Here is a 27,797-nt window from a genome sequence, read left to right as displayed (position 1 = left end):
AAGCAGCTCTTCAGTAGCACTTTCAGTACCAATGCTGGGAAATGGCAACAGGGCTGTCAAAAATACCTCAACAGAGATGTCTGCTTGTAGGATATTGGAAGATAAATTGCATAGGTAGTTTATCCTAACAGACAGTGGATACTTTTGTTGTTGGAGAAAGTTACTAAGTTGTTTGATACCCCATGTCTGCAGCTGTTTCTATCTTAAGACAGATTACTGTTGAATGAATGATACCAGAATTAGTATTGCAGAGTCAATCTGTATCAAACAAGCACACTGAAAACTCTCAAGCTAAAATTGATGAAGAATGAATAATAAGGAAGAACTTTTTTTTTTTTTTAAAGGATTCTGTGGGAATCCGTTTGCAGAAGAAAAACCCCATGATGCTGGCAGCTGATGGGGCAAAGGTTGCAGGTAGATCCAGGCGCCGGCGTGAACTGAATGCACGTATTTTGTACGTAGGTTGTGTCAGCTGCACTAACAGAGCTAGCAGTAAGGCACAACCTGTGCAGCAGACTGTGCTTGTGCTCGTGGCCCCTGGGCCGTTCGTGGCACYAGGGTGGAGCTCCCGGTGGGAAGCTCTGATAAGGACATCCCCTAAGGCACTGGACGCAGAGGAGATAAGGAGGTGATGTTATCCCTGTGTGAAATAATAATAATTCACTAGTCATTTTAATCATGTCCACCTGTTTAATCTTGTCTTTTGATAAGATATGGAATAAGAGGTTTTCCAGGAAGAGCTATGACTGTTCCTCCATGTGAAAATCTGCATTATGGAAAACACAACTAAGATAACTGCTCTACCTTTCCAGGGGAAATTGAAAGGTGGATTAACCTTRCTAAAATCTAAATTTAAGTCACCAAGGAAAAAATGGGTTGATATTAGGTAGTTTTCTTATATTTTGCTTTTTTTGTTGTTTGCCTTCTGGGGAGAAGTCTTGCCAAAACCTAAAACACTATTAGATGAATATACAGAATAAAAAAAAGYGAAATCCGCTTCCTGTACAGAAATGTAATTGCCCATGGCTTGAAAAGAATAACTTGAAATAGTCTTTTTTTTCTCCTTTTCTTTCCCATAAAGATAAGGATTGTTGACCCAAGATGATTGAGCAAATAACRTTGTTAAATGTGAGCCAAGCAGTTCTTTKCAAGTACTTCTTTAATTCCTCATAGATATTACTATTTGAAATATAATGATATCTGTTACTCAGAAGGTGTATATTGAATCGTAAGGTGTTCAGATCTCGCCTTGGAAAGATTCTGAAAATGTGTAYGAGGGCGACTTCATTGCAATTGCTCATGTTTGTGACAAGTGATTTTTGTGGCTTGTTGAATCTCAGTATTAAAATATTGTCCTTATTGTAGTGTTTACTTTTCATTTTTTACTTTTCATTTCACTCAATTTGACTTTATTACGGGTGACAACTAGATTTTTTTTTTGCATGTGAAAGATGCTTATAAATGGGAATTACTAGGAATACAAATAGACGATTACTTCTGTAGAGTTTTCATTCTTGTTTAGTGATAGGTTTCCTAAAYGAATGCCATATTCTATATGTAGGTTTTTGTAGAGCAACTGCTTCATATATGTTTCAAGTCCTCATTATCTTTCTTAATTTTTAGGTTAAATTACCAGCATTTTGAGATAGTTCTTAAATACAGTGTTAGAGAGTATCTTATATATGTGATCTTGAAGATACATACACATTTTGAGTATGAAGTTTTCAACGTTATGTACTATCAGTTATTGTACAGAAATGTTCTTGCAATAATTGACCTCAGTGCTCATGAATGTTCAATGACTTCAATACAGAGATCATAAAGTGCCTTTGTGTTATGTAATAATTGAACAGAACTGTTTATGTGTGCTTTCCTTATGTTTTTTTTAAATGCAATGCCATTTTTTTTTTCTGAAAATACTTTTCTTCCTTTTCAGAGCTAGAGAATTCCTCTAACGTTGTAAAAGCGGAGAAACCTCAGACAAGGAAATGCAGCAAGGTTTGTATTTGCCTGAAAAGGATGTGTAGCCCTGAATTACCAGGCTGCTGTGTTAGAGACCTAAAGTATCTAAGCTGTTAATCTGAATGACCATATAACTATGCTGATAGTTATGATGATAGATATGATGCTGATGCTGAAGGAAAACAAAAGAATTTCACAGGATTATTTCTGGTTGTAAATGTTGACTGTGGTAAACAGGTGATCTTAAAAAAAGTTAGGAAGTTATTTTGAAGTTAATGCGAGTTGAATTCTGTGTTCAGAAGTGTTATTGTTCTATTGGACCTTGCTTTGGATGTAAATACAATTAACAGTTGTTTCTACAGTTAATGATTTTCCTCTTAGAATGATTCTATATCTGATTTCTGTTGTATTTATCTTTTCTTAATTGCCATTTGTGTTTAACTGTTATTTCTAGCAGTTCTGTTCAGAAGCAGAGTTTTGCCGTGGGTTATGACAAACATGTTTTATGCTTTAAAAATAATTAAATTTGGTAACTGATGTAAATTATTAATCATCTTTTCAGGCTGGCGATTTCAATGATATCACAAACTGGCCAACACCAAGTGAAATAGCAAACAATGAAGTAAGTATACTATGCTACGTGTGTGTGTGTGTGTGTATATATATATATATGTATATATATGTGTGTGTGTGTGTGTGTGTGTTCCCCCAAACCACTTTGGCTTTTTTGCTTAATCCAGTTTCCCCAAGAGTGCACTTTGGGTGTTCTGGGATTTCTGCAGAAACATTGCTGGTAATTCAAAATACAGGTCTATGTACTGATGTGAGAGTACTCTACACTCCTTCCCACTTCTTTTCCCCCAAATGCACATGTTTGCCAAAACTATTGTTTACAGATGTGTAGATAAAAATTGAAGTATTTATTCCAGTATTTTAGAACTGAAGTAATCAGTCTTTAATATATCTTATACCTCTTTTATGCTATTTTTTTAAAAAAAATTCATGCTAGTTAAGAAAAAAAAAAAGACAAAGGCATTCTTTTTACGCGAAGAATTATTTCATACTCTTGCAGAACAACTAGAAAATAGAAAATAAAAGTATTTAAAACAAGACTTTAAAAGCAGCACAGTTTGGAAACCTCACCCTCTTGAAGAGGCTGAGAAGAGCCAGTAATAAAGGCAAAGCATATTAATAGGTAAAGGAACTTTGTAACTTTGGCCATCATCTGCAGTACGTTCAGAAGTAACTATCAGCATCTTTTGCAGAGTAAGACCATAAACCACAGCAAGAAGCCAATAAACAGAAAAGAAAAGGAGGAGAGATCTGATAAAAAAAGCAATAATGAAATCAAAGACAACCTGGATACAAAACCAGATGGTCCAGGAGACAGTATTAGTGAAGATGAAGCTCAAATTAATAACCAAAAGAAAAAAGGTGAGTTGGGGCACTGTGTACAGTGCAGTCCTGCTGCCGTCACCCAGCTGCAGTCATTCCATTTCAATGACTTGATGGGACTTTTTTTTCSGCCTGTTTTTTAATGTATGTGATTACTGGATATTTTCTTCTGTATTAGAAGGCTTAAAACTGACTTCCTTTCTCAGATTATGAGTATTGTTTACTCAAATAGGAAGTTAAGGGGAAAGAACAACTCGTGTCCTACTGATATGATACAGAGCTCTGATGGGCAAACTTCGGAAAATTTTAGCATAATCAAACCATTACTGTCTCACACCTCCYTATACTGCTAAAGAAATCACACTGCATTCATTTAAGTTTTAAAAATATTTTTGTTACTTTATTACCATTTTTATTTTAATATTTTACTGATATCTTGCACATTAAAGAGATATCTTAATCTCTTAATCCTTTTTTTTTTCCTCATTTAGTCTGTCATAAAAATAAGAATCAAACTTAATATATTACTTGGTTGGTGARCTTGAGGCTGGGTAGTTTAAAATACAACTGCCATCAGCTGTTTGTTTCATGTTCTCTGCCCRTGTCTCTTTGGGTACTAAAGATGTTTGTGTAAATTTATTATTATTTTATATATATATAATATATATATTTTAAAAAACCCGTTTATTGCTTGATTAATGCAGCTCCTCATTTTTTTCCATCTAAGTTAAAATTTCCAAGTAAAACAGTTCAGGTGTGTAARCTTTTTTTCCTACACACTGTTGCTAACACGTTTTAAGCATTTTTTAGAATATATTTAATGACTACAGAAAGTGTGACACCGCCCCCAATAACTATTGAATGATAAGTATGGAATAGCAAACTGCATCGTTAAGCTTGTAGTCAGTCTACAGCAGAAAACAAATATTTGTTAAATGGGAATGAATTTAATCCTTGAGTTTATGAATTTCTTAAATGAATAATTCTGTGCTAAAAAATATAGCACCACTAAATGAGAAAGATATTCATGATCTGTGATTGAAATGTTCATTTTAGTGGCTAACTTGGTATGTTGGTTTTCACCTTTACATTTCATATACAAGATGTGAGATTATTTAAGTCACAGATTTACTATATGTTTATTATTATATATGATATATATGTATTACTGTGTGTGTATATACATTTATATATATGTTTTATATGTTTATGCATACACACATATATTTATGGTTATATAAAACTTAAAATGCCTGGTAATGGAGATTACATGTGAAAATGTATTAAAAAGGAAAAGCTTACCTTCATTGTGTGTAAAGCTATAAAGATCAGGTAAAGTTATCTTTCATTTTGAGAAATTCTTGGTTATTGCTTTTGTTGTTTAGTCAATTATGATATCTTAAAATTTTGTGGKTTTTTTGTTTCTAAACTTTTGAATATAAACTTACTAGTTTCAGAAGGTTAATCTTACAGAATYTTGTAGGCAGCTGAATCCTCAATCAACACTACAGTTAAGAGCAATATTCTAATGTTTTAAGGTAACAAGCAGAAATGGGTGCCACTTCATTTGGATGAGGTAAAGCCAGATAGTCAAGAAAGACCAGGCTCTCGAAATAACTCCCGATCTCAGCTGGAATCAAACAAGTTAATGATATCTCATAACAACAGACGTAATGACGTGAGAAGTAAGTAGTTTACAGTCTCTTTGGTTCTTCTTTCTTACTGCAAATATCGACTTGTTGGTTGAACGTACTTACTTTTGGTGACTTGTTGGTTGAACATGAGTGTCAGCTCAAACAAAGCAAGAGCAGGAGCCAGATATGCTGAAAGTGCCAGGATGCTCTTCCCTCCTCGTTCCACCACCCCCATTGATAATATCACATGGGTAGGCAGTAGTTTGGCTGTTCATGTTGGAACTTGACTTTTCCAGCACTAAAAGAGCTAGTGTCAGGATTTGCCAATGACCTACATATTAAAATAAATTGATTTCTAGTTTAATAAATGTTCCATTAGAAAGCTTTAYTTATATACTTATTGCTTTATGGTTAATACCTAGGAATAAACGCAACATGAGTGGTGCTGTGATATGTGATTATGATTTTTTGTCYTAAAGATTGGCGTCGTGATAGAGACAAGAGAGATGATCATGATGAAGTGTGCAGTGTAAGAAGCGAGGGTGGCAGTGTGCGTGGATCCTCCAGAGGAAGGGGAAGAGGTCGAGGAAGAGGAAGAGGACGAGGCAGAGGAAACCCTAGAAGTATGCAAAGAAGTAGATGTTTAGCAAAAATTTTACAACTCTTTACACGTGAGATAGTTGTCTCCAGSAGTAGTAGCTGGGGGTTACTATGTATCTAACATATTTCTATGCTGAACTTCAAGGTTTTTCATCATTCTTATTCTATTTTCTTCTTTATTTTGAAGTAAACTTTGAATATTCAGTTGGTTATCAGGAACTATATGGTGAAAGAACTGACCAACCATTTCAACCTGAGCTTAACACTAGCATGATGTACTACTATGATGATGGGACAGGAGTACAGATGTATTCCGTGGATGAAGCACTTCTCAAAGAATATATTAAACGTCAAATGTAAGTAGATTGCTTAATGTACATGCATTTTAGAGAGATCCATTTAAGATAAAGTGCTGCATTTCAAAGAGTGTTTAATCCTTGTCACCCATATACTGATGAAGATTAAGACACTTCAATTTTACTTTTTGATCCAGCCATTATCTGTATCCGTCTATTTGAGYTTATTCACTACTTATATGGAAAAAATGGGTGTTTGGGAAGCAGACATTTTAAGGAGGTTGTTCTGCACCTTGTGCTGTAGTCCGACTCTAATTCATATACCTGCTTCATTTATGGTACCTAGCCCTCTTTTTATGTTGTCATGTGGCTGAGATTTGCGCATGCTGGTGTTTTTGAGTACGTACTGTTAGTCTGTTTGCCTGTAAAGCTCTTCTCATGGTAACGTAGCTAGAGGCTTCCCTTATGTGCTCTCAATTTCACTTTGAGAAGTCTTGTTAGTTTTATGTTTTCAGAGTGCTTCACCTGAAACATCTGAGAGAGAAAAGTTTTGCAGTAATACTTGACTTTCCAATAATCTGAAATATTTACTTTCTTGTATACACGATTAAGGAGTGAGAGAACACCTAGAAGACTGACTGTCACCACGAGGCATGTCAAAAGGTCCTGGAACCCACTAGCTCATTTGAAAAAGACAGTCTCCACCACGGGCAGATGTTTCATCTTCTATACTTGCAGTGGCATTTCTGTGATGCCTTTGTGGTGGTGTTTTATTGCCCTTGTATTCCATAAAGCAACTTGATTATTTTATTCTTGCTTCTTTTGTTACAGTTGACGCAAAAGGAAGAAAAAAAGCCTCTTTAAGGGCAGAAAGTATCTGGCATGTGGCTATCAACTTCAAAACTTCTATTGCAGTCTTTTTTGTTACTCTTGCTGCCAGGCCCCTATGAGACCTGACAATGGACATGTACCCCCATGTCAGGATAATCGGCCTGCACTGTCCTCAGACAAGTGAGGGAGGAGCACAGACACTCCACTGTTGGCCAGATTTCTGGGCATGCAGTGTAGAATCCAGACCTTCTAAGGTAGGACATGATGATGTCCCCTCTGCTGAGAAAATGTCAGTTACAGCTTTGGTCACATCTGACTTCTGATTATATTTGTATTTTATTTTAGCAACAAGAGGCTGGCAGGTGTCAATAAAAGACTTAGTGTGGCTGACTAAACAAAGTCATTGGTTGCTTATCTGCTGGAGACTCCTAAGACACATTGTGGAGTTTGCTTTTCATGAGAGAGCTTCTTGAGGAGGTTTAGAACCTAACTTTGAAAATTTTGTAACTATTTTAGAAAGTGTGGTTCTGTTATCTATTAACTCCTATTATCACATTGGAAAGTGACGGGAAACCAATTTTTTTCATCAGTTGCCTATTACCAGCTTTTAAAGGAGATGACTAGGTCTATCTTTCATAATTTAGTTATAAAATATTGAAGTGAGTACACCAAAGAAGGAAGTATATACCAAATAAAGCTGCACTGCTAGCTCTGAGTTCTTCACGGAGTCCAAGATAAATGAGGGTGTGTTAAAGGAGTCGGATCGTCCTGGTGTGTTGATGAATTTTAGAACTGGCAGCTCAATAGGAAAAATCTCAGAAACTGCATCCAAGAGCAAGATACTGTCAAACTGTTTGTCCCAAGAACACGCTTGATGTGCGAGGAAAAAGGCATATTTGTATTAGACTTGAAATATCTCCAGTGCTGTTAATTATGGTTTGGAATAGTTGGTCTGATAAGTGTGTTAGTGCTTAGGAACTCTGCAGTTTGCAACATACAGTATAGAACTTGGTTGAACTCATCTTCTCAAAAAAGCAAACAAAATAAAAGCTCTAGTTGTGCGTTTAAGTCTGCATCAATTACAGAAAGTAAAAAAAGGAAAAATGGGAATACACCAGGGAGGCCTTCATTCTGCCCCTTTACGTGGAACAAACTTCTGTATTGCCTTAATTTTTCATTAATGGTCTTTCAAATTCCTTTTTCTGGAGTGATGGACATCAGGGGAGGCTGTTTGAGTTGAGCTCAGTCATTATCCATTCCTGTTTGTGGAGTGTTTAACTAAGTGAATTATTACAAGCTTTTACCTTATTGAGTAATCGTGGAGGTTGTGTTAGGAAAGTGTCGGTCTGTGGCATTCGTGCTTGTTTATCGTTTAGGTGGGGAGAAGAAGGGACATGTAGCATTCCAAAAGAGTACTGGGGTATTCCAGAAAGCAACCTGGCTCCTCTTTGTGCTTAGTCGCTTCACTGATCAGTTTACTTAGCTCGGAGTACGAACTTAATTCTCTGAAAGGCTTATTCTCTTCTGTGGTTGCTCCGTTTTACATGGAGAGGTTTCATTTGCCACATGTCTTAGTGTCCAACTTTGAGGCTTTTGTAGTAGTTCTGTTTTGGAGCCAAGGATTTCTTGTAAAGAACTTTTGCTTCAGATTTGTTTAGCTACTGAAAGTTTTAGAGAGAAAAACTATGAAGCTTCTCTTTGGGTCATGTTGACATCCCAGTGCTCGCCTTTTGATAGCTTTGTCCTTGAGCCAAACTTCGGTGGAGACTCTTAGTGTTTTAAAGTTGAAAATTTATATTTAACTTCATTAATGTTTGCATGTCTTTGTTTCCTCAGCATTTAAATGCTCTCTTATGCACTGCATCTATTTCTTTGCCATGGAACTTTAATTAACCTTTATGTAATTCCTTACTGTCTATGTTTCTCTCACCCTGACAAAGAATAATGTTACTTAGATTTGATATGCCAACTCACGGTATSATGTGCAAACTTTGAAAGGCCTAAGTTTTAGTAATCGTAATCAAATTGTTTTTCCATTCCTTTTCATAGGATGTCTTCTGGTTCTGTTGCTTTGTGTGACAGATCAGGATTTGAATTCTTTGCTGTTCTGCTTCAGTTTAGTGCAAAACATTTTGACACCAGCATCACTTCATACAGCAACTTCATTGTTTGAGATTTGCCTTCCTGTAACTTCAGTTTCATTGTATAAGAAGACTGGAGTTTCTGTTACTTATTTGTCCCTCATCTCGGTCATTCTGTGGTATTTTCACTTTCCTGAAGTGATCCTTATGCGTCTTCTCTTTAACTGCTAGATATCATGGTTTTTGTTTTGTTTTATTTTTATTCTTTACCTTTCTCCATGAACTATTGTCTGTTTTGGATGAGCTTTCCTGAAGAATATAAAATTAGGTATTTTTGTTTTCTCATCTTACCTTAAGTATACTTTAAGTATGATTCAAAACGCATAAGGGTTTCAAAGCTCAGGTAGGATATTCAGTCCTTCTAATATACTGAAAATCAAGCAAAGGAAGCATTTAGCTCAAGATGAATCTACACTGATACTATTACATGTGAAATAACTTGTGCCCTGAGTGCCAGCAGTAGTTGTCCTCCATTTGTATGGAGGCTCACAGAATATTRTTTCCTTCTGGTCATGTAAGTAAAAAATGGGTGAGAGATGAAAAAAACCTTGAGCATGGATTTTCTTTGTGCAGTTCATATGTACAAATGTTGATACTGGATCATAAATGACTTGGAACATGCTGAGCACCCGTGCTCTTCTGTAACTCTTTCCTCTGATAACAAACCTGTTGAAAGAACATGAAAGAACATACAACCAAGTATGTTCAGTTTAAATGGAAAACTTTAACAAGGAATATGTAGCTAACTATTTTAGGATCTTCTCCAACCTTTAGTAGGCTCATATTTGTGCATCTCTCTCTCCAGTGAGTACTATTTCAGCACAGAAAATCTGGAGAGAGACTTCTTTCTGAGGAGAAAGATGGACCATCAAGGATTTTTGCCCGTTTCGCTGATTGCTGGCTTCCATCGCGTGCAAGCTTTGACWACAAATGCTACGCTCATTTTGGAGGTAAAGTAATTCAAAATTTTTAGTAGGTAAAATAATTCAAATGTAGAAGTTTGCATAGTATAATTTTGTGCTGTCTCTTCAATCGAGCGATGAGTGAAGAAAATTGRTTTGCAAATCAATTAGAACAACAAGAATCTAGTAAATAGGTTATATATTGAAAAGTGGTTTTTTTCTTTTCTTTTCTTTTTTTTTTTTCCTCCTTTTCCTTTTTGTGGTGAATTTCTGCCCACTTTACTGGAGCTGTGGGCAGGACGTTGCAGGAAGTGTTTTTTCTAAACATTTGGGTAATTAAGGCCACAAAAGGGAGCTTGGGGGCTGATGTTGTGGGTGGGAGACAGTTAAATTTTCTTTCTGAGTAGTTTTTGACAGTGCGTCATGCTGTAGTAAAACAGTAAGGCTTTCTCCCTTATTYAATCTGTGCTCTCCTGATCCTTTGCTGTTAGTTTTGTATGTGGCTTGTTCAGGCAAAATACAGTCACAGTTTGTTATGTTTGGATACAGCTGAAGRTATTTGGGGGAACCAGGGACTCATTAAGATGCCTTGCTGTTACCCAGTTACACTAAATGAAGCCACATTAAGGAACACTGGAAGCATTGATTCACAATACCTGGGACAGGCAACACAGTTAAGTGTTTATAGTGGCATAGATGGGACAATGAAAGAAAGAAAGAAAGAAAGAAAAAAAATATATATATATATTTGTGTGCACTTGCACTGACGTTCTGTAAGAAAAATCTCATCTCCCTTGTTCCGCTAAAGTCATGCTGCTCCTGAGGGCAGTAACCACCTTTTGGGCTCGGACCCCAGCTTGTGCTTAGTGGCAGCAGCAGCTTCTGTCGGCAGAGCCCCCCTGGCAAGGAGGAGCTACCTCCCAAAACACCTTTGYGGCAACCCGAGCCTTGGATCAGTCTGAGGCACAAGTGCATGTTCAACACATGTTGAAGTGCATGTTAGGTTTTATACCCACTTAGCTCTAGCAAGTCTTCCAGAAAGTCCTAGCAGTTTTCAACAGTGAAGCTTACTGTTTCCTCCTTATCTAAGAATCAGCCTAAAAGATCTTTCTTAATTAAAATAAGGCTTCTCTTGCTGCTTTAGAAATGCATATATCTTTATTAGACTAGAAGTCCTCACATGCACTGCACTGTCTAGCAAGCAATTCTTTGCTCCAAGGTTGGATAAACTCTTCTTTCTCCCTGTGATCTTTGGCATGTCCCAGTGTGGATTGTCTCAGCGTCTTATTTTCTGTAGCAATCAGACAGGATGAAYCCTCATGCTGAGGCTGTTAATCTACTGTAGAACAAAGGAGAGAAAGGAAAAGGAATGCAGGGGGCTGACATTTGATTTGAGAGGCAGCAATATGGATAGGAAGGCAAGGAAAAGGAGTTTGGTTCCCTGACACAAGGAAGAGATTGAGATTGAGAGGGGGAGACAATACTTGATCCAGTGAAAAAATTTTGAATGGATGATGTCCTGGGGTGATGTCTTTCTCACCTGTAGTATAAAGAGCAGGGAGTGATTTGGGTGAACAAGCACAGAGATTGAAATTCCTTTCTGAATTACTGTGTAACGAGATGATTATCTTGTGTCTGGAAAGAATGGTGCTGGATAGGTTTCACTTTAATGTTGCAATCTGCTTATCACACAGGCTCTACAGGACAGTACAGAAGTTGAAATTGTGGATCAGAAGATAAGGAGAAGGGTTGATCCAGAAAAGTGGCCTATTCCAGGTCCTCCTGCACATAATCTGCCACGGACTGACTTTTCTCAGCTCATCAATTGTCCAGAATTCATACCAGGCCAAATTTTTGGCTCGCATACTGGTAAGGGGGTTTATTTGATATGTTTAGGGCTGTGTATTTAATTTAAGAAATTCTGTTCATGATACAGATTTCCTAGCACACGCTGTACATTTGCTTATGTTTTATTCGGTTGATAGTACCTGTCAGCCTTGCAATTGCCCATTTCATGTGGCTGATATGACAGTRGATAAAAATATCTTGTATGTGTTATGGCTGTGAGCATTTTCCAGAATAAGGTATGACAGATTACAGTCCTTCAATAGCACTGTTAATGTAATATGATTAGTTGTTTTGAAGTTAGTCATAAAATTGTGTTCATTTTGGTAGCAGTTGAAAGTTAACTTTCCATTTGGTGCCTCCTGGTTTTTGATGGTGATTTCATTCACATTAATAGGGAAATGACTTTGTTTGCTGATGATCCTTGGCAAGTAAATCTTAAATAAAATAAAAATTTATGTGGGAAATAGATGGTGAGAATGTAGATTTAGTTAGGCTCCTTCCATAGGTTTGGAGAATGATGTGGAGAAAATATATTCTTAATGATGCTATTCTTGTCTTCTGAGAAATGGTAATATACCTCAGACTGTCAGAGATAACTACCAAAAATTGATCTTTCCATAAAATGGTGAGTGAACTGTGAAGTGATTTCCTAAAAATGAAAATCTGCTGATCAATATTACACTGAGCTATGGAGGTTGGAGCACGGTAGTTTCAGTTACAGGAAAATAATGGAGCAGTAGAAAGAGGAACTGATCTGTTGTCTCCCAATGTTAGAGTCTGCACCAAGTTCTCCAAGGCYGGGAAGCCCACTAAGTCCAAAGGAAAATACTGACACAAGTAATTTTCAGACAATATCTAAAGGATTGTCTGCAAGTTTGCCAGATTTGGACTCTGAACCTTGGATAGAAGTGAAAAAGAGACATCGTCCATCCATGGTCAAAACCAAGGTAAAAATCAAGCAAATTTCCGTTATGTGTTTGTGTTTAAATTTTTTAAAATGACTTTTTTTTTTTTTAATTGTGTGCCAGCTTTTGGGAAATACTGTMAAGTGTCTTTCATGCTGTAATATCTGTGGTGCTTGATAATGCAATATCATGTATGTTATGTATGTTTAGTTCTTATTCTATCCTATTTTAGAAGAATTAAGTATGTTTAAAGTCCTGATCCAAGACTTGCTAAGGTGAAAAGGAGCTGCATCTTTTTTTCCTGCCGAGGGACAGCTGTACCTGTTCATTATTGAAAAATCATGTTGAGAATTGTCCTAAAAGCTTTTAACAGAATTACTTAGAACCATAATTTACTCCTTTATAAGCTAAATAAACATTTGAAAGTGGTTATATCATTTTTAATTATATCCTTTATAAGATATGGGAATGTCTTATAAAGTTCTATTTGTCTCCTACTTGGATAATTTTTCCATCTGAATCAAATGTAAAATGCATCCCCATTTTCTTATCTAGGAATCTACCCCTACACCTGGTCAAACAGCAAATCAACAGCAGCCACCTCCACCTTTAGAAGAACAAGAACAAGAGGAACTTGATTTTTTGTTTGATGAAGAGATGGAACAAATTCAAGGTCGTAAGAATAAGTTTACTGATTGGTTGGACAGTGATTCGGATTATGAAATTGATGATCAGGACATAAACAAGATTTTGATTGTAACACAGACACCACCATATATGAGAAAACATCCTGGTGGTGATCGAACTGGCAACCATGTATCCCGTGCAAAAATTACATCAGAACTTGCTAAAGTTATTAATGATGGTTTATACTATTATGAACAGGATCTGTGGATGGAGCAAAGTGAAAATGACACTACTCTGAAGGTAATTATCTTTATTTTTTTATTTTTGGCCTTAAACCATGTTTTAAAACCATGTCCAAAAGTATTCTAAAATTAATTTTAGTTATCTTGAATGTATTTGTTTGCTACAATTTTTTAAAAGAGAGTTGGCATCAGTAGTTAATTTGCATGTCTGTTGAGTCCTCTTTATTGTTGATATTGTAGGCAGTTAAAAGTAGAACTAGCAAGTTTTCATCCTGTCATAGATTTGGGCCAAAACTAGTGAATGAATATTTTAAAATTTATTTTTAATGGTTTGGCAGTAGTTCAACCTTTTCAATATATTCTTGCTGTATGAATAGCTTGTTTAATAATATTTGTCAATCTATGACACCAGAAAGGCAGGATATTTTGGGARTAAGATCCAAAATAGAGGAAAATAAATTTCTTAAAAGCCACTGTGTTATTTTCAGGTTTTGATCCCCTTGTAGCTTGTCAGAATGGTAACTTTGTGAGTAAATGGAATTTCAGATTGCACATCTTGCTTTATTATAGAGATCCTTTTCATTCCTAGCCTGTATATAGGCCTGTAACTTTAAGGCTTTYGAGCCTCTGAGAGGAAATGGACACCTTTTATGTGATTTTTATACCAGGCAGTCGTAAAATTGGYGGCAGGTTGGTAAACTTCAGCACTTTGTAGGTATGGGGCCTATGGCAAATTCTGCAGTTCTGTCACTTAGTGTTTTTAGTTGAGAAAAAAAATAATGTCTTTGGTGCAAGTGAGCCCGCAGAGCGGCAGTGCTGTGGACAGCAGCACTCTGTCACTTGAATGTGCTGCACRTGCACAAACACAGCAGTAAACCGGGAGCGCCCTGGGGAAGGGACTTTGTGCACAAGGACACCAGCAGGTTGTAGAGCAAGAAGGGAAAGTTGCTTAAAGGATAATGGACGTGGGAGTACACCAAGGAGCACACAGGGAGAGAAATGGAAAGCACAGGGACAAGACGTGTAAAGGCAGAATCCACAGCGTGGAGCTTTTGTTACGAAAGAAGCTGCGCAAGAAGAACAGGCTATGGGAAGAGGACTTGATTTACGGGTACTGGCTTCTCTTCTGATGTTGGCTGAGGAATGAAGCGAGGCATGTCCTTATGCCCCCTGAAATTGTTGGCATCTTCCATGACATGCTTACTGCAGGAAGATGATGATTTGGGGCTTGGCAAGGGGCACAAGCTCCATCTTCTATGGAAAATCATGTGTAGATGGCCTCATCTGCTTCTACTTTACCCTTCACTGGTGTAATTTTTTGTTACAGCTATTGCAGTCTAAATTGTATTGGAACATTGTATACCGTGTTGTTTATGCCATCTTTTTCCAGATGTGTACTAAGGTCTTCTATCTTCGTTGAAAGTTGAAAGAAATGCATCTTGGCTGTGTATCTGTTTAGCTGTGTGTGAATACCAGCTTGCTTTTTTTCTCTCTTGCAAAATTCAGCTGTTCCTCAGGATGGTATTATCATGCTTTGTGTTTACAATTTGTCTTCTCTAATCCAGCAAGAGATTGAAAACTTTAAGAAACTAAATCTCATTAGTAAGGAAGAATTTGATAATCTTGCACCTGAGCCAATCRCTGATCCAAACCAAGAAGTTCCTCCACTGCTCTCAAAGTTACAGAAAGGTAAGTGATGTGTATTTCRTCCTCAGACTCCTAGAAACAAAGAAATCTTTTATGTATCTTCGAACTTTTTTGCCTTTCGTAGTATTTTGATTTAGGCTCTGTCAGCAGCCTGAGGACCTTTTTTTTTCAAAATTGTCTCTTTATCAGTACAGTAGTTTGCCCTGCCCTGGAAGAAGGGATAGGAGTTCCCTTTGGCACCCTCAGGATATGCCTGAGCCTCAGGAGGCAGCGGGTCCTCCCTTTTGTCCTTCCTGGGCATCGGTGCTGGGTGCCTTGTGTGTAACTTCCCATTATAGCGTGTAAAGTAGCAGTTGGGAAAGATTTTCTGGAAACCAGGATATTTATGGAGAATGGGAAGGAGAGAAGAAAGGGAGATGAGAGGAGTTTTCTACTTAYGTCATAACATGACTGATAAATTGCACTGTCCAGATCTTCTGAGGTGTCTCCTATCGCTGCTGTGAGCAGTGGCAGGGTGTGTGCTGCAGTGCTGCTGCAGGCCCCGGCAGCTCACAGAGAAGCAAGAGTGAGAGCAGGTTGTGGGGGCTGCGTGGGGCCGCCTTGCTTGGTTTGTGCGTTGCCACAGTCGGCCTTTCCCCCCTTTCCCCTTGCAGATGTGACAGCCGAGCCGGCCTGTGGAGCAGGGGGTGCCCAGGTGGCTCCCGCGGCCCCCCTGGCTCGGTCGCTGCCCACGGCAGTTCCAGCCTCTCCGCGCGCCCGCCCTGCCTGCACCCCGCGGACACCTCGCACCCCCCGCCTGCAGGATCCCACCAAAACACCCCGCTTCTATCCCGTTGTTAAAGAGGCGAGATCCATTGATGTCAAGGTAAACAAAAACCTTAAGAACTGTTCTAAAAGGATAACGTTGTAAGCCTGGAAATTCTTCTATTCAGATAATGTGACAAGCATGGAAAGGCAAAAAAGAAATACACTTTCTTAAATGTTTTTTTATCTTCAGTTTATCATATTTGTTCTTTCTTATTATTTGTTTCTACAGAATGGTATCTGTGTTTKGTCTGTATCATTTCTTAAAAGTCCATGATTGAAAGTGTAATGTCTAAAGTTTTTGAATTTGTTAGATAAGATTAATCTTTAAGTTATGAAGCTGGAGTTTCATGGCTTCACAGGGTGTTGTATACAGTATAAAACTTTCAAACCTTTGTTTTTAGAGAGAGACATGAGTGAAATCAAGATAGGGAAATAAATAATTTTCTTTCTTTTCCTTAGACTCCAAGAAAAAGGAAAACACGACACAGTACAAACCCCCCATTAGAATGTCATGTTGGTTGGGTGATGGACTCCAGAGACCACAGGCCAAGAACTTCCTCTGTGAGGTAACGTTTTTGCGAGTTTTTTTGTAAGGCCATTAGTTCTTACTACTAATGAAGAAATTGACTGTAATACGTGAGTTTAAATACAACAGAAGCAAGAAACAGAGACGGAGGAAATAAAAACTGGCCAAAGAAGGAAACTGAAGATAGCAAGAGAATGAAAAGAATATAAAATTATTTTAAGTAATTAACTTGATTATACTCAGAGTGTTCTTCATGGATCTGTGATGTAACAGCATTAATATTGAATTACTGCTGTTTTACTTCAGCAGCTTCATTTGCCTCTAAGTAGTCGTTTAAAATCATGCATTACAGTAATGTTTAACAGCATCCAAAACTGCTTCTTTTTTTGAAACACAAATAACACAGAAATTGATTTTCTTAAGGTGCATCCTCAAAAGCATTATGGGGAACCTAGACACACGCTGTAGAGGATTATACTAGTCTCATAGCTCCTGTGTAGAGCAGAATGATTGAAAATATTGATTCGGAAGAAACACAGTGTTTTTGAGACAGAAATGTTTGTTTTCTCTTCAGCAGCTGCAGTGCTTCACCTTCAGAAGCAGCTCCATTAGCAGGAGGCTACGAGTGTACTCCAAATTCTCTCCCAAAGTTTCAGCATCCTTCCCACGAACTGTTAAAGGAAAATGGCTTTACGCAGCAGGTGTACCACAAGTATCATCGAAGATGTCTAATGGGTAAGACRTGAGATGCATTGCCTAAAATTTTAGCTGGAAGTTATCACCTGATACTAGTGTTCTCTATATTGATCCTTATTCTTAGTGTTTCCTAAGAGAGATTAACAGAACTTATTTTATATTTAATGAACCCTGCTTTCTATATAACTTGAAATTCCCTAACAGTATTCAAACTCTTCAGCACCTTGCACAACTTTCTACTCTAGTATTTGTGGTTAGACAAATAGTGTACTTAAGAGGAGCTACTTTATTAAGTATCAATCTTAACTGCAAACCTGAAATTATTCTTACAATATTTTTGGAAAGTTTAAACTTGCAATACTTGAAGATCTTGTTTGTGTACTACTAATGAAAAAGCATTGATTAAAAAAAATCTATTTAGAAAATCAAAAATAGCTTTATGTTTTGTTTTGCCTTTTTCTTTTCTCTTTCTCTCCAGAGAGGAAACGGTTGGGAATTGGCCAGTCCCAAGAAATGAACACGCTTTTTCGTTTCTGGTCCTTTTTTCTCAGAGATCACTTTAACAAGAAGATGTATGAAGAATTCAGACAGCTTGCTCTGGATGATGCAAAAGAACACTACAGGTATTAATTTTTTTCTGGAAGCTAAGAACCACTTGAGTTCTTATTAATGATTGTGCAGTTTATATATATACATATGTACATATATATATACAGCTCAGCCTGGAAAGCAGTGTATATTAAAATCAAGTGTTTCCTCCCTGTTACAAGAGCTGCCRGGCATCAAGCGAAGGCAGGACAAGCCGGATTGGGTTGTTTTGGCTGAGTTGCTGGAGCTGCGACGCTCCCGGCCATGGGCTGCCAACAGGGGCTCTGGCAACAGCAGGGAGGAGTAGGGGAGGAATGAGCCTGTGCCCCCCAGTAAATGCAAAGAGTARGGCTGAAGGTTTGCATGTTCTTGGCATGTTCTTGAGGAATTACAAGTGTATGCRTAACATTTCCGTGCTTACTTGTTCCTACAGGTATGGATTGGAATGCTTGTTTAGGTTTTACAGCTATGGCCTAGAGAAGAAATTCAGGCAAGAAATATTCAAGGATTTCCAAGAAGAAACAAAGAAGGACTATGAAGCTGGTAATTATCATAGGCCAGTCATTGCTGSCACCCTAGTAACTTGACTTGAGAGGTCCTTGGCACTGACTTGTTATATAAGATCACTCAAGGTCAGTTTGCCCTTTTTTTTTTTTATCCCCACATTTCTTTTAGCTCATAAATCTCTTAAAGATATAGTTACCAGAGAACAATAAGATATTTAATTAAACCCCACTTTGTAATTTTGAAAAATCATCTTTTTTTTCTGTTATTAGGTCAGCTATATGGCCTGGAAAAATTTTGGGCTTACTTAAAATACTCTCAATACAAGATTCCAGCCATTGACCCCAAGCTACAAGAATACCTTAATAAATTCAAGAAACTGGAGGACTTCAGAGTTGATGTAAGTTTCAAGGCCTGTTTTAAATGAACTGTGGACTGTGTGTGTATTATTGCAGCAAGGCCAGGTGTCCACAGAGTCACAGAACGGTCAAGGTTGGAAGGGACCTTTGGAGATGATCTAGTCCTAGTGCTTGGGGTTATTCTTCCCGAGGTACAGGAGTCTGTTCTTGTCTCTGTTCAACTTCACAAGGTCACTAACACTCAAATAAGTTGAACTAGACTGGACCCAGCATTGACCCTGGGCTTCCCCACTAGTGACTACAGGCCTGCAACCAGGCTCTGCACCACTGATCACAACCCTCTAAGCTCTGCCATTCAGCCAGTTCTCAATCCAACCCAAAAATTCAGATGAAAACGTGTTGATCTGTTCTAGACATTCTTTTGCAAAATGAAGCATGGCACTGAGTATGGTGGTAAGAACATAAAAAATGTTGATCTATTTACAGTGTCTAATGAAATACAGTAAATGGCAAAAATAATCAAGAAAGTGTTTTTGTTGGGTTTTTTGTTTGTTTGTTTTAATCATATGAAATGCTGATAAAGTGGACTTGGGAAGATGTTTCTATTGACAGCGCAGCTTTGTCACCAGCGAGAGAGATGCCTTCCCCCCTCCCCTGCCTCGGGCCCTGGCAGGTTGTTGCTGCTACACTGCAGCAGCCGATGTCCTCCCAAAGACTTTACTTGCTGCATGCCAGATTAAGGGCCTAATTCAGAAACATTTTTTTTGGTGCTTTAAATAGCTGAAAAGACAAATACCTGGTCTTATAGAAAAATCTTAACCAGTTGCCCATGTTTGTTTTCAGCCTCCTATTAGTGAAGAATGTGGCAGAAAGAGACCCTCTGCTGCAACAGGTGAGGATGTGGGTTGGCGCAGACATCAGCCGAACTCTTCTGCTAAAATGCTTCTTGCAACTAAGCCCGTGGCTTCCCATCAGTCCCACGCGCTGGGAACTGCTGCCTGTGGGAACGCTGTGCAAGAGCCCATTGCCAGCCTAGGCCAGCACAACCTTGCCACAAAATCAGTAGAAAGTGACATACCAGAAAAATAGACTTAAGACGAGCTGGTGCCCTTGTGAATCAACCTTTACATCACTATTTTAATGTGGAGATCTTCAAGGAGCACCAATATAATATGCGATTAAAAATGTCTGGGAAGACGAAGGATTGCATTCTCCTCTTTCACAAGCTTGAGTTCCAAAACACTTTTCTTGGGAGGGTTGTTCTTGGTTGGGGATCATCACATAGATCCTTGGGAAGATTCTTTGGCTTCAGTATTGCTTTCCTCAAGCTTCTGTTTACAAAAACTGCATTCCTTACATATGCAAAAAATTACTTTGGGGATGCCTTACATTTCAGCTCATGTTTCTTAAAAGGAACAAAAAAAAAAAAAAAGGTATGACACATCCATGTTATTTACTTTGCTTTCTTTACCCTGATTTTTCCATTATTTGTATTTTATCAAAGCCAAAAAGATATATATATATATATTATATATTTTAAATGTAAAGGAAGGATTTATGTGATTGGTTTGCTTCTGAATAAGTAACCTTCAAGAGAACATACCTCTTGTTTAAAATTACACAAGAATGTGCAGCTACATAAAATTGCATTTCTGGATTCTATTTAAAGACTAGTTTCTATTTTTTTTTCCAGGGCCTCCATAGTTAATATTTTATTAAGTATGGAGTTGGAATGGACATAACTGGGATAGTTTTACAAACACTTTTTTCAGTACTGGCTAATATGAACATAAGCAACAATAAAATACAGGGGAAAATGGATCTGTAAATTGTGTACACTTAACATACAATACCTGCAATTTGTGCAGGTTGTTAAAATAGCAAACAATATTCCAAGTAATTTCAGTTTGAGAGGTTTCTTGATTTGAATTTTCTTATGGTTATAAATTACTCTAACAAGAGAGGTGTAATTTAAAAGATTTTTCCCCGTTTCAACTAATAAAATTTAGTTTGGAGGGAAACAAACTATTCCTTTTAAACTTGTATTTTTGCTTTATTTTGCAATATTTGAATGATGGTCTACCTAAAAATGCTGTAGCTAAGAGCAAATAATTTGAAGTAGGTCTGAAAAATAATTTCAGTGATTGAATACCAATTGATTTCTGTAGCTGAAAGATAAGGATGCTTGCATCTTGTATCTACTTTGATTTAGACAACTCAAAAGAGCTGAGTGCATAAATGATATCTTCCAAAGGTAGGTAAGAATAACACCTTCAGCTTTGTGTAATTAGATAGGTGCAGAAAAGCCTTGGGTTAACTGTGAAGTTGACTTGCTAAAGTTCTAACACCAATGCCTTAATCCTCAAAGGTGTCCTAGCCCACTGAACGCGCGGATTTCGAGTTACAAATTTGTATCGGATTCGGAAGTTGCTAGAAATCAAGTCCATTAATTTTTTTCACTCATTGTCTTGTGAATCTCAATGGAACAAATAATGAATGTGAATTGTGAATGAAACCTATATTAGCAGTGGTCTTCCCTGTTGTTAGTACAGATTCAATTAAAAAAAGCCTTTTAGGAGTGGCCTCTTCAGAAAATGAGCTAACACATACAAATGCTTTAAGGAGCATCTTTTCAAGGTGCTGAAGTCATGCATCTCAATCCTGTATTTGATCCATGCTCTTACTATCCAAGAAAATGATGCAAGTGTAAATTTGGATTGAAATTGTATATACCAGTAATAGATCTAAAATATTTCCTTTCACTTTTTCATTGAAACATGTGAGTATTTAGCTTTGTGTGTGTGAAATTTTGTGATATCTTTACAAATTTTATAAAAATACAAAAAAAAAAAAAAAACCCACACCCAAGTGTTCTGTTCTGAACTGACTTCCCTTGCTGTGCAAAGAGGAGAAGCGGGCCGGAGTGCGTGGCCGCCGCGGGACTCGCAGGGCTGCCCGTGACCCTTGGCAGGGCGGGCAGCTTTCTCCTGGATGCTGCTGCTTCACAGGACTCGGTAATTTTCGAAGCAAAACCTGAGCTGTGAATGATGAATGTGGCTGTAGGCAACAGGCAGTGAATTCCTTCCCTCTTGTCTCCGGTGTTGGCAACTGCCGTGGGGCTGCTTGCTTCAGCAGTGCCTTTTATTGAGGGGGGGAGATGACCTTGGGGTGCGCATGGCTCCTGCCAGCCTAGGGGCATCCCCTTCTCTGTGCCGGGACTGGGTGCTGCTCCCTCCCCGCGGGCTGCCCTGGCGGCCACCTTGCTGCTCGTGGCTACCCCGAGCGGAGAACAGTTCCTTTCAGGATAACGGAGGTTTTGCTGAGGCGTAGGCTGGTTTCACCAAGTGGATACAAACCTCCCAGGTCTGGCCAGACTGCCCAGGGTTTGCCCAGACACCTTGAAAACGTGTGAACTGCCACGACAGGAAAATACCCGAACGCACGGGAAGGCAAGAGAGAAGGGGGCAGGCAGGGACATGCAAGGCTTTCTTCATGGTGCTTTTCAGGGCTGTTTCCTGTTGTTTTGGTGTTTTTCTTTGTTAGTTCTGTTTTTTTCAGGCAAACAGGCCTTATGTGTATGTGAACTAACCTTTAACTAGCATGGTAACTTTTAAAACCAATCTGTAAAGGCCTATTAGTAAACATTCACCTTAAACTATCAATTAGAAGTGAGTGGAAGGATTGGCTAGCAACATTCATGCATTAATTAYTTGGTTTCCATGTTTAAATAAGCCTTTAGGGACTGAGTTACATTATTCCTAGCACATTATGCAACAAAATGACGGAAGAGCCCAGTCTCCAGCACCTTCACGTCTGAAGKGGTACGCAGTGAGGGTGACTTTCCCTCCAACCCCCACAACACCCTCTCATCCGTAACACCAAAAAGAGAGAGGACTAMTACTGCCCGGAGAGAGATGAGACCACAGGACTTCATCCCAACCAGGCCAACCTAACGAAGCTCAATGGGATAGATGGTGGATACGCAGCTCAAGCTACAGCCACACTTGGCTCAGCACAGCTGCACAAAGAGCTGTAAGAACAAGGAGCAGAGCACAGGTCCGCTGCTGCTGCTAGGACCTSTCAGCCCCAATGTTGTAGCACAGCTGTGTGTGTAAATGCATAAAATACATATATACCTTTAGCTAGGAAAAAAAAAACCCACTTATCTCTTCTTGCCTCACAACTGTGCCCATCTTAGGGCCCTGATGAGCTGGAACAAAAGCCAAAAATGAAAGGTGCCCTTTAAGCAACTTGTAAAGTTCAGTTTTTTACAGAGGAAGGTGTAGTCCAAATAGAAGCACCTGTGCAAGGTGTTAAGTGCAGAGGTAGGGCCGCAGCACTGCGAGCTCTCATCAGCTCCGGGTCSCTCCTGCTGTCCCAGCTCTGACACCATCTTCCTGGTGCTTCAGTTATAGCACCCTGCCTGCTCTTCCCGCAGAGCTGGGGCATGAGCAGGGGCTCATGTAGTACTGAGGTGCAGCGAGAAGCCTGGGCCCTGGGTCAGCACTCAGTTAATAAGGATGCGGCCTCGGGAGCAAGGAGTGCTGCCCCAAGGGACTGCTGAGTGCAGAAGACCCTGCAGGAGCAACACGGGAGCGCTGGCCCCTTGAGCAGCCCTGTTCCAACTGAGGCAGGCAGGGCAGGGCAGTCGCAGGTAGCTGCAGGGTTCCATGGGCATCAGCATACAGCTATTTCAGTCAAACAGCAACATAAAAGAGGAATTTCTGGAATTTCTGGAATTTCTGGAATTTCACAGTTCAAAAGAAAGTATATTCCAAAATCTGTTACTATGGACTTATCACAGGGGAAAGCTGCAAGCAGAGGTACAAATATAACTTATAAAGCTGTAAGCCATGAACTTAATGGTAGTCATGTATTTAGGCAGTGACATTTCTACAGTGTTATTGACATATATACACATACACACACACACGTTCTTGTGTCAATAGCTATATTTTAAGTGAAATGCTATTATATTCATCTGTTTCTACAGACCTAACAGTTTTTTTTTTTTTTTAAAGCAAAGCTATCAAAATATCTTACAGAAGTCAAAATGCATCAACAGAACACACTTTAAAAGAAAACAAGAAAGCCCACACAGATTGCTTGTAGCTCTCAAGTAAGACCCTGTTATTTTAACTGGTGCAGTTGCACATTTGGAAATTACATGTTTCATAATTGTAGTATCTATGAAGGTAAAGTCCTTTCACAAAAATGGAAATTTGAATTTAATTTCCAGTCAGGCAAACTCTACCACCCTTCCTGACTCTTGCCTCCCCCCTCACTTAGAGGCTGGCCTGTTATTTTGAAGAGGAGACCCCTGCTGAAGTGGAGGATGGTGGCAGTCCCGTGTAACAAATCRTATTTACCTGCTCTTGCTGATTTCTGAATCATTTGTACTGAGTGCTTTTCTTTACTTACATGTTTCTTCGGAGACAGTATTGGAGCTACAGCTTGAATCTCAAAAAGCCTTCAAAGCAGTCATCACCCTGGACTGCAATCCTGCAGCATACTGCCAGAGACTAAGAGCAAAGTTCTTATGCAGTTAGTATTAAGCAACATTATACCTAATAACTACTTCCAATACCAGAGATAACACAGGACAAATTCCTTTTACTTCACATCATTTCCTAAAAAGYTCTGTGTACAGTCACTCTGCTTTTTCACCATAAATGCACTGGCATCAGTTTATTCTTTTAATAAGAGCTTACCTGAGCATGTCTTCAAGTTCTTTAAAAGCTGTGACTTCAAGGAAAACTAACCAGAGCGCTGTGTGTTAAGAGCCGTGGGCGTTTCATACCCATTTCCCCCCCCCCGCCCCTTACTTAGTATTCCATGATACCCTAGCTCTGCTCGACAGCTTCCACATAAAGTCTGAGAGCACGTTTGGTATTGTACATGCTTTATTAAAATGGTACTCGTATTTACAATATCTGCAGAAACAATCCCTCCCAAGTCTTGCATTCAGACAGACACGCACACATACACACGCGCGAGCGCCCCTTCGCTCACAGGGCTGTGAAGGCTGTGCTCCCAAAAGTTAGGCAGCTTCTGGAAGAGGAGGAAGGGTGACCTTTTTATTCATTTTTCTCTTTTCTTACTTAAAAAGAAGCATGGGAGTATGCATTTGGCCATCACAATGCTAAATTTAAGTATATGTAGTATTAACATATGGCAGTAACACTGAGTATTCCTCTTTTACATTCTATACACAGAATGATATCAAGGTTTTCCAGTCAACAGAACATTCTAGCTTCAGTCTCAATGCTGCTTGTAGTGACTGCGAAGCCACATTTTGGGGGCTTTCCCTTAAAACAATTCAAGTCTATGCAAGTGAAATAAGGCACAATTAATATTTGATTTGATTTAGAGGACGGGAAAGGGCAGGGGGGAGGAGGCAGCTTCAGATAACAGTTGCCACAGAAGAAATGCTTTTACCCAATCCTTTTGAGAAAAGGATGCATTTTAACCCCATCCTAATCTACATGGACCTCTCTTGGAGAACTGAAGTATTCTGCCAGGGCTCCTAAGGCCCACATACAAAACAAAATTGGAAATTCACATTTTAACACCAGTTTCAGTAGCCCAACCTACTGATACTRATGCACGTGAGCACATCTTTAATGCTGAAGACACACATGAAACAAGATTCAAATCTTTCACTGAGCTGGAAGGCTCATGTCTTTAGAGTTTGTAGTTTATGCTATTTGAAGGCTTCAGCTTACTGATAAAAAGGAATAGCGTTTTTGCCTTTAAACCCTGGCCCCTCTTCTTCAATGAAGCCTTACCAGACATTACAAATAAACTGCAACAAAAAAGTTTGGCAGCACAAATAATGTCTAGTATTCAAATCTTCACTTGTGAGTATGTTATTTTCCTTGTACAAAACCTGTTGAATGTTTTTCGCAGCAGATGAACTGTACCCAAAGATGCAGGACATTCTGTGATGGGGAATAAGAGGTTGCAGTTCCGAAGGCCCCTGACTTTGGTTGTTTACAAAGTTCATTCCTGTTTAGTGTGATCCTTGGTATCTTCCTCATCTGTATATTCTGATGGTTCTTCCCCTGGTTTTAGGAGTCTACCTACGTAGTCGTATTTTTCTGAAAGAGATTTGAYGATTCCATTACAATCAAATAGAGCTGCATTTGCTAGTCAGTCTGCACTGCTCAAAACTGCCCTTTCCCTTCACGCTACGGTTCTGAATCACTGAAATCAGTGGCAATTATTTTCAGCAAGCTTAGCCTCCTAACTCAATCCTGATTCTATTTCTGCTCACTACCTTATCTACTCTCGCTGCTTGGCTCCTGTCTCCCACAGCTCCTCAGGGAAGCTTTATTACCCAAAGGCTGAAACACCTCCTAATAAACCCAGTAGCAATTCCCTCACCTGTTTGGTTTCAATTAAACTGGAAGAGCCTTCCCCCTCCCTCCAGGGGCCCTCCTGGGCCTGCCAGGCATTAATTCAAGAGGAAGCCGGTCAGCGCCTAACACCAAAACAACCCGGAGTCCTAATTTACTTCAGTGGAACCCAAAGCCAACAACTGCTGAGCAGCAATTCCAGAGACTGAGCTACACTGAGATGCCACAGGGAATCTGCACTGAAATAGCTGAGAAGAGCACAGCCTTCTCATATAAAGCTAAAGGAATGGAAAAGCCACAGTGAAGTATAACGAGATCCTTTCCAAAGCAGAAAGGTCTCAAATCCCAGGCTTTTACCTAAAGTTATTAGACAGCAAAAATTAATATTCTTTCAGAAGCCCCAAACCCAACTTAGTCATTTTGTGAACAGTATTACCTTAAACTACACATGATCTGCTAATTTAAGAAGTTACCTTTAAATTGCATTTCCCACTCTCTAACACTTTCCATCTGTACAGCATTTAAGTCCGATAGGTCATCATATTCATCTCTGAGTGCATCTTTATCTAGACAGAAAGTTGCTAGTCCCCTGGAGGCATCTCTGCCAGCAAATATTCCATATGGACCCTCTGAAAACAAAAAGACAAAATTGATACCTTCAGATCTTTGTTTATGGCGACTGATCTCTCACTTCTTTATCGTCTGAGGAAGCCACACATTAAAAATCCCACACATCTGCAGTGATAGGAACAGCAGCAGTTTCGAGAGCACRGCTGTTCAACATTCAACAACAGTGTAATTACATCTTAAATATCACTAGGAGGCAAGTCTGCCGAGGGAAGCAGGACCAGGGAAACAGTCCCAAAGGGGTATCTGGAAACCCCTGTCATTTGATGCAAGTCAGTTGAAGTAAATTCCAAAGAGACAGGAGGAGGCTGGAGTTCAAAAGAAACCTGCTTCTATTGAACAAAATATAAAATGTTTGTGAGTCAAACATAAACAGAACTAGATTGTATAGATATCTTAACTAAAAATCCATTAAATTTTACTCATTACTGCTAGTTAAAGTCATTTTACTTACAGAGCAACCATRACTTTCTACATAGGTGACAGCCAGTAAAGTCTTTGATGAATTTCTTACTCCTGTGGAGTTATCTTGTGAACAGTTTTCCTCATTTTTTGGGGTAGGGGCTCACCCGTACACCTGTCCTGCACTGCACTTGGAAAACCGTGCACATCTGCTTGCTAGAAATTCCAAGCAATGCCTTTGTGCGCTCCGACTGGCCCAGAGCAGCACAGCTGTGCTCAGGAAACTCCGAGCGATGCCCGTCAAAGAAATATTGCTACAAGAAGAGCAGCATGATTGCAAATCAGTGATTTCAGGGGGAGGTGGTTAAGTGGGTTTCCCACATTCAATTAGGTGAACAGCTACAAGCATACTGTTATTTTAAAATAATTTCTTGACCTTAAAGCAAATACTTTGATTAAAAAGAACAGTCTGCACTAACTGCAGCTTGGGTGCACCCAAGGCATTGTAAGAGTGCTCACTATGAAGGGAGACGGGCCGGGATGCAGCCCTGGCTCCCACCTCTCCCAGGACAGTGTGGCTGCGAGCCGGGGAAGGGCAGCAGCCTCCAGCCCAGGCCCCGTGAGGGCCGAGAGGCCGAGCGCAGCCCGACGTGCTGCGGGGCAGGGAGCCGGGCACGGCCGGGGTTATCGGGAACCACCGCGGCCCCCCCGTGCTCTGAGCGCCTGGCACTGGGCCCTGCCTGCGCGCGAACCCACAAGCAGAAAGGCATCCTGTGTGCCAAAACTATTCCCGTGGCTCCCTGCAAATAAAGCAACTGATTTAAAAGCAAAGCTTAACACGAGTACACATCTGAGAGTCAGCTATTACCTGCAAGCTTGCACTACACACATCAGTCTGGC

The 27,797-nt window shown here is 39.3% G+C and overlaps 1 protein-coding gene and 1 long non-coding RNA gene across 3 annotated transcripts; one reads left to right on the top strand and one right to left on the bottom strand.

Moving 5' to 3' along the window:
* The first annotated feature begins 4,938 nt into the window (after positions 1-4,938).
* On the top strand, positions 4,939-19,935 carry LARP1B (La ribonucleoprotein domain family member 1B). Of its 2 annotated transcripts, XM_026051966.1 has the most exons (15): positions 4,939-5,042; positions 5,471-5,614; positions 5,779-5,947; positions 9,665-9,809; positions 11,456-11,630; positions 12,384-12,556; positions 13,070-13,441; positions 14,949-15,072; positions 15,684-15,895; positions 16,297-16,403; positions 16,938-17,098; positions 17,538-17,682; positions 18,081-18,190; positions 18,424-18,551; positions 19,354-19,935. In XM_026051966.1, the coding sequence occupies exons 1-15, from the start codon at positions 5,006-5,008 to the stop codon at positions 19,597-19,599; spliced, it is 2,448 nt and encodes an 815-aa protein (XP_025907751.1). In that variant the 5' UTR covers positions 4,939-5,005; the 3' UTR covers positions 19,600-19,935. The 2 variants fall into 2 exon arrangements, with proteins under 2 accessions (XP_025907751.1, XP_025907752.1); XM_026051967.1 differs by lacking the exons at positions 4,939-5,042; positions 5,471-5,614; positions 5,779-5,947 and adding an exon at positions 6,908-6,972 and having other exon boundaries at positions 19,354-19,599.
* Positions 19,936-24,616: 4,681 nt separating this feature from the next.
* On the bottom strand, positions 24,617-27,554 carry LOC112958183. Its single transcript, XR_003251373.1, has 2 exons — positions 26,342-27,554; positions 24,617-25,610 (listed from the first exon to the last, which is right to left on the bottom strand). It is a non-coding gene; the product is annotated as an uncharacterized LOC112958183 (long non-coding RNA).
* Positions 27,555-27,797: the final 243 nt, after the last annotated feature.

This window comes from Nothoprocta perdicaria, unplaced genomic scaffold (assembly GCF_003342845.1).
Source record: "Nothoprocta perdicaria isolate Ctin4 unplaced genomic scaffold, notPer1 scaffold_81, whole genome shotgun sequence".
In the NCBI taxonomy this organism is placed as follows: Eukaryota; Metazoa; Chordata; class Aves; order Tinamiformes; family Tinamidae; genus Nothoprocta; species Nothoprocta perdicaria.
Note: the sequence above shows the minus strand (reverse complement) of the source record. Positions and strands in the feature narration are given on the sequence as shown.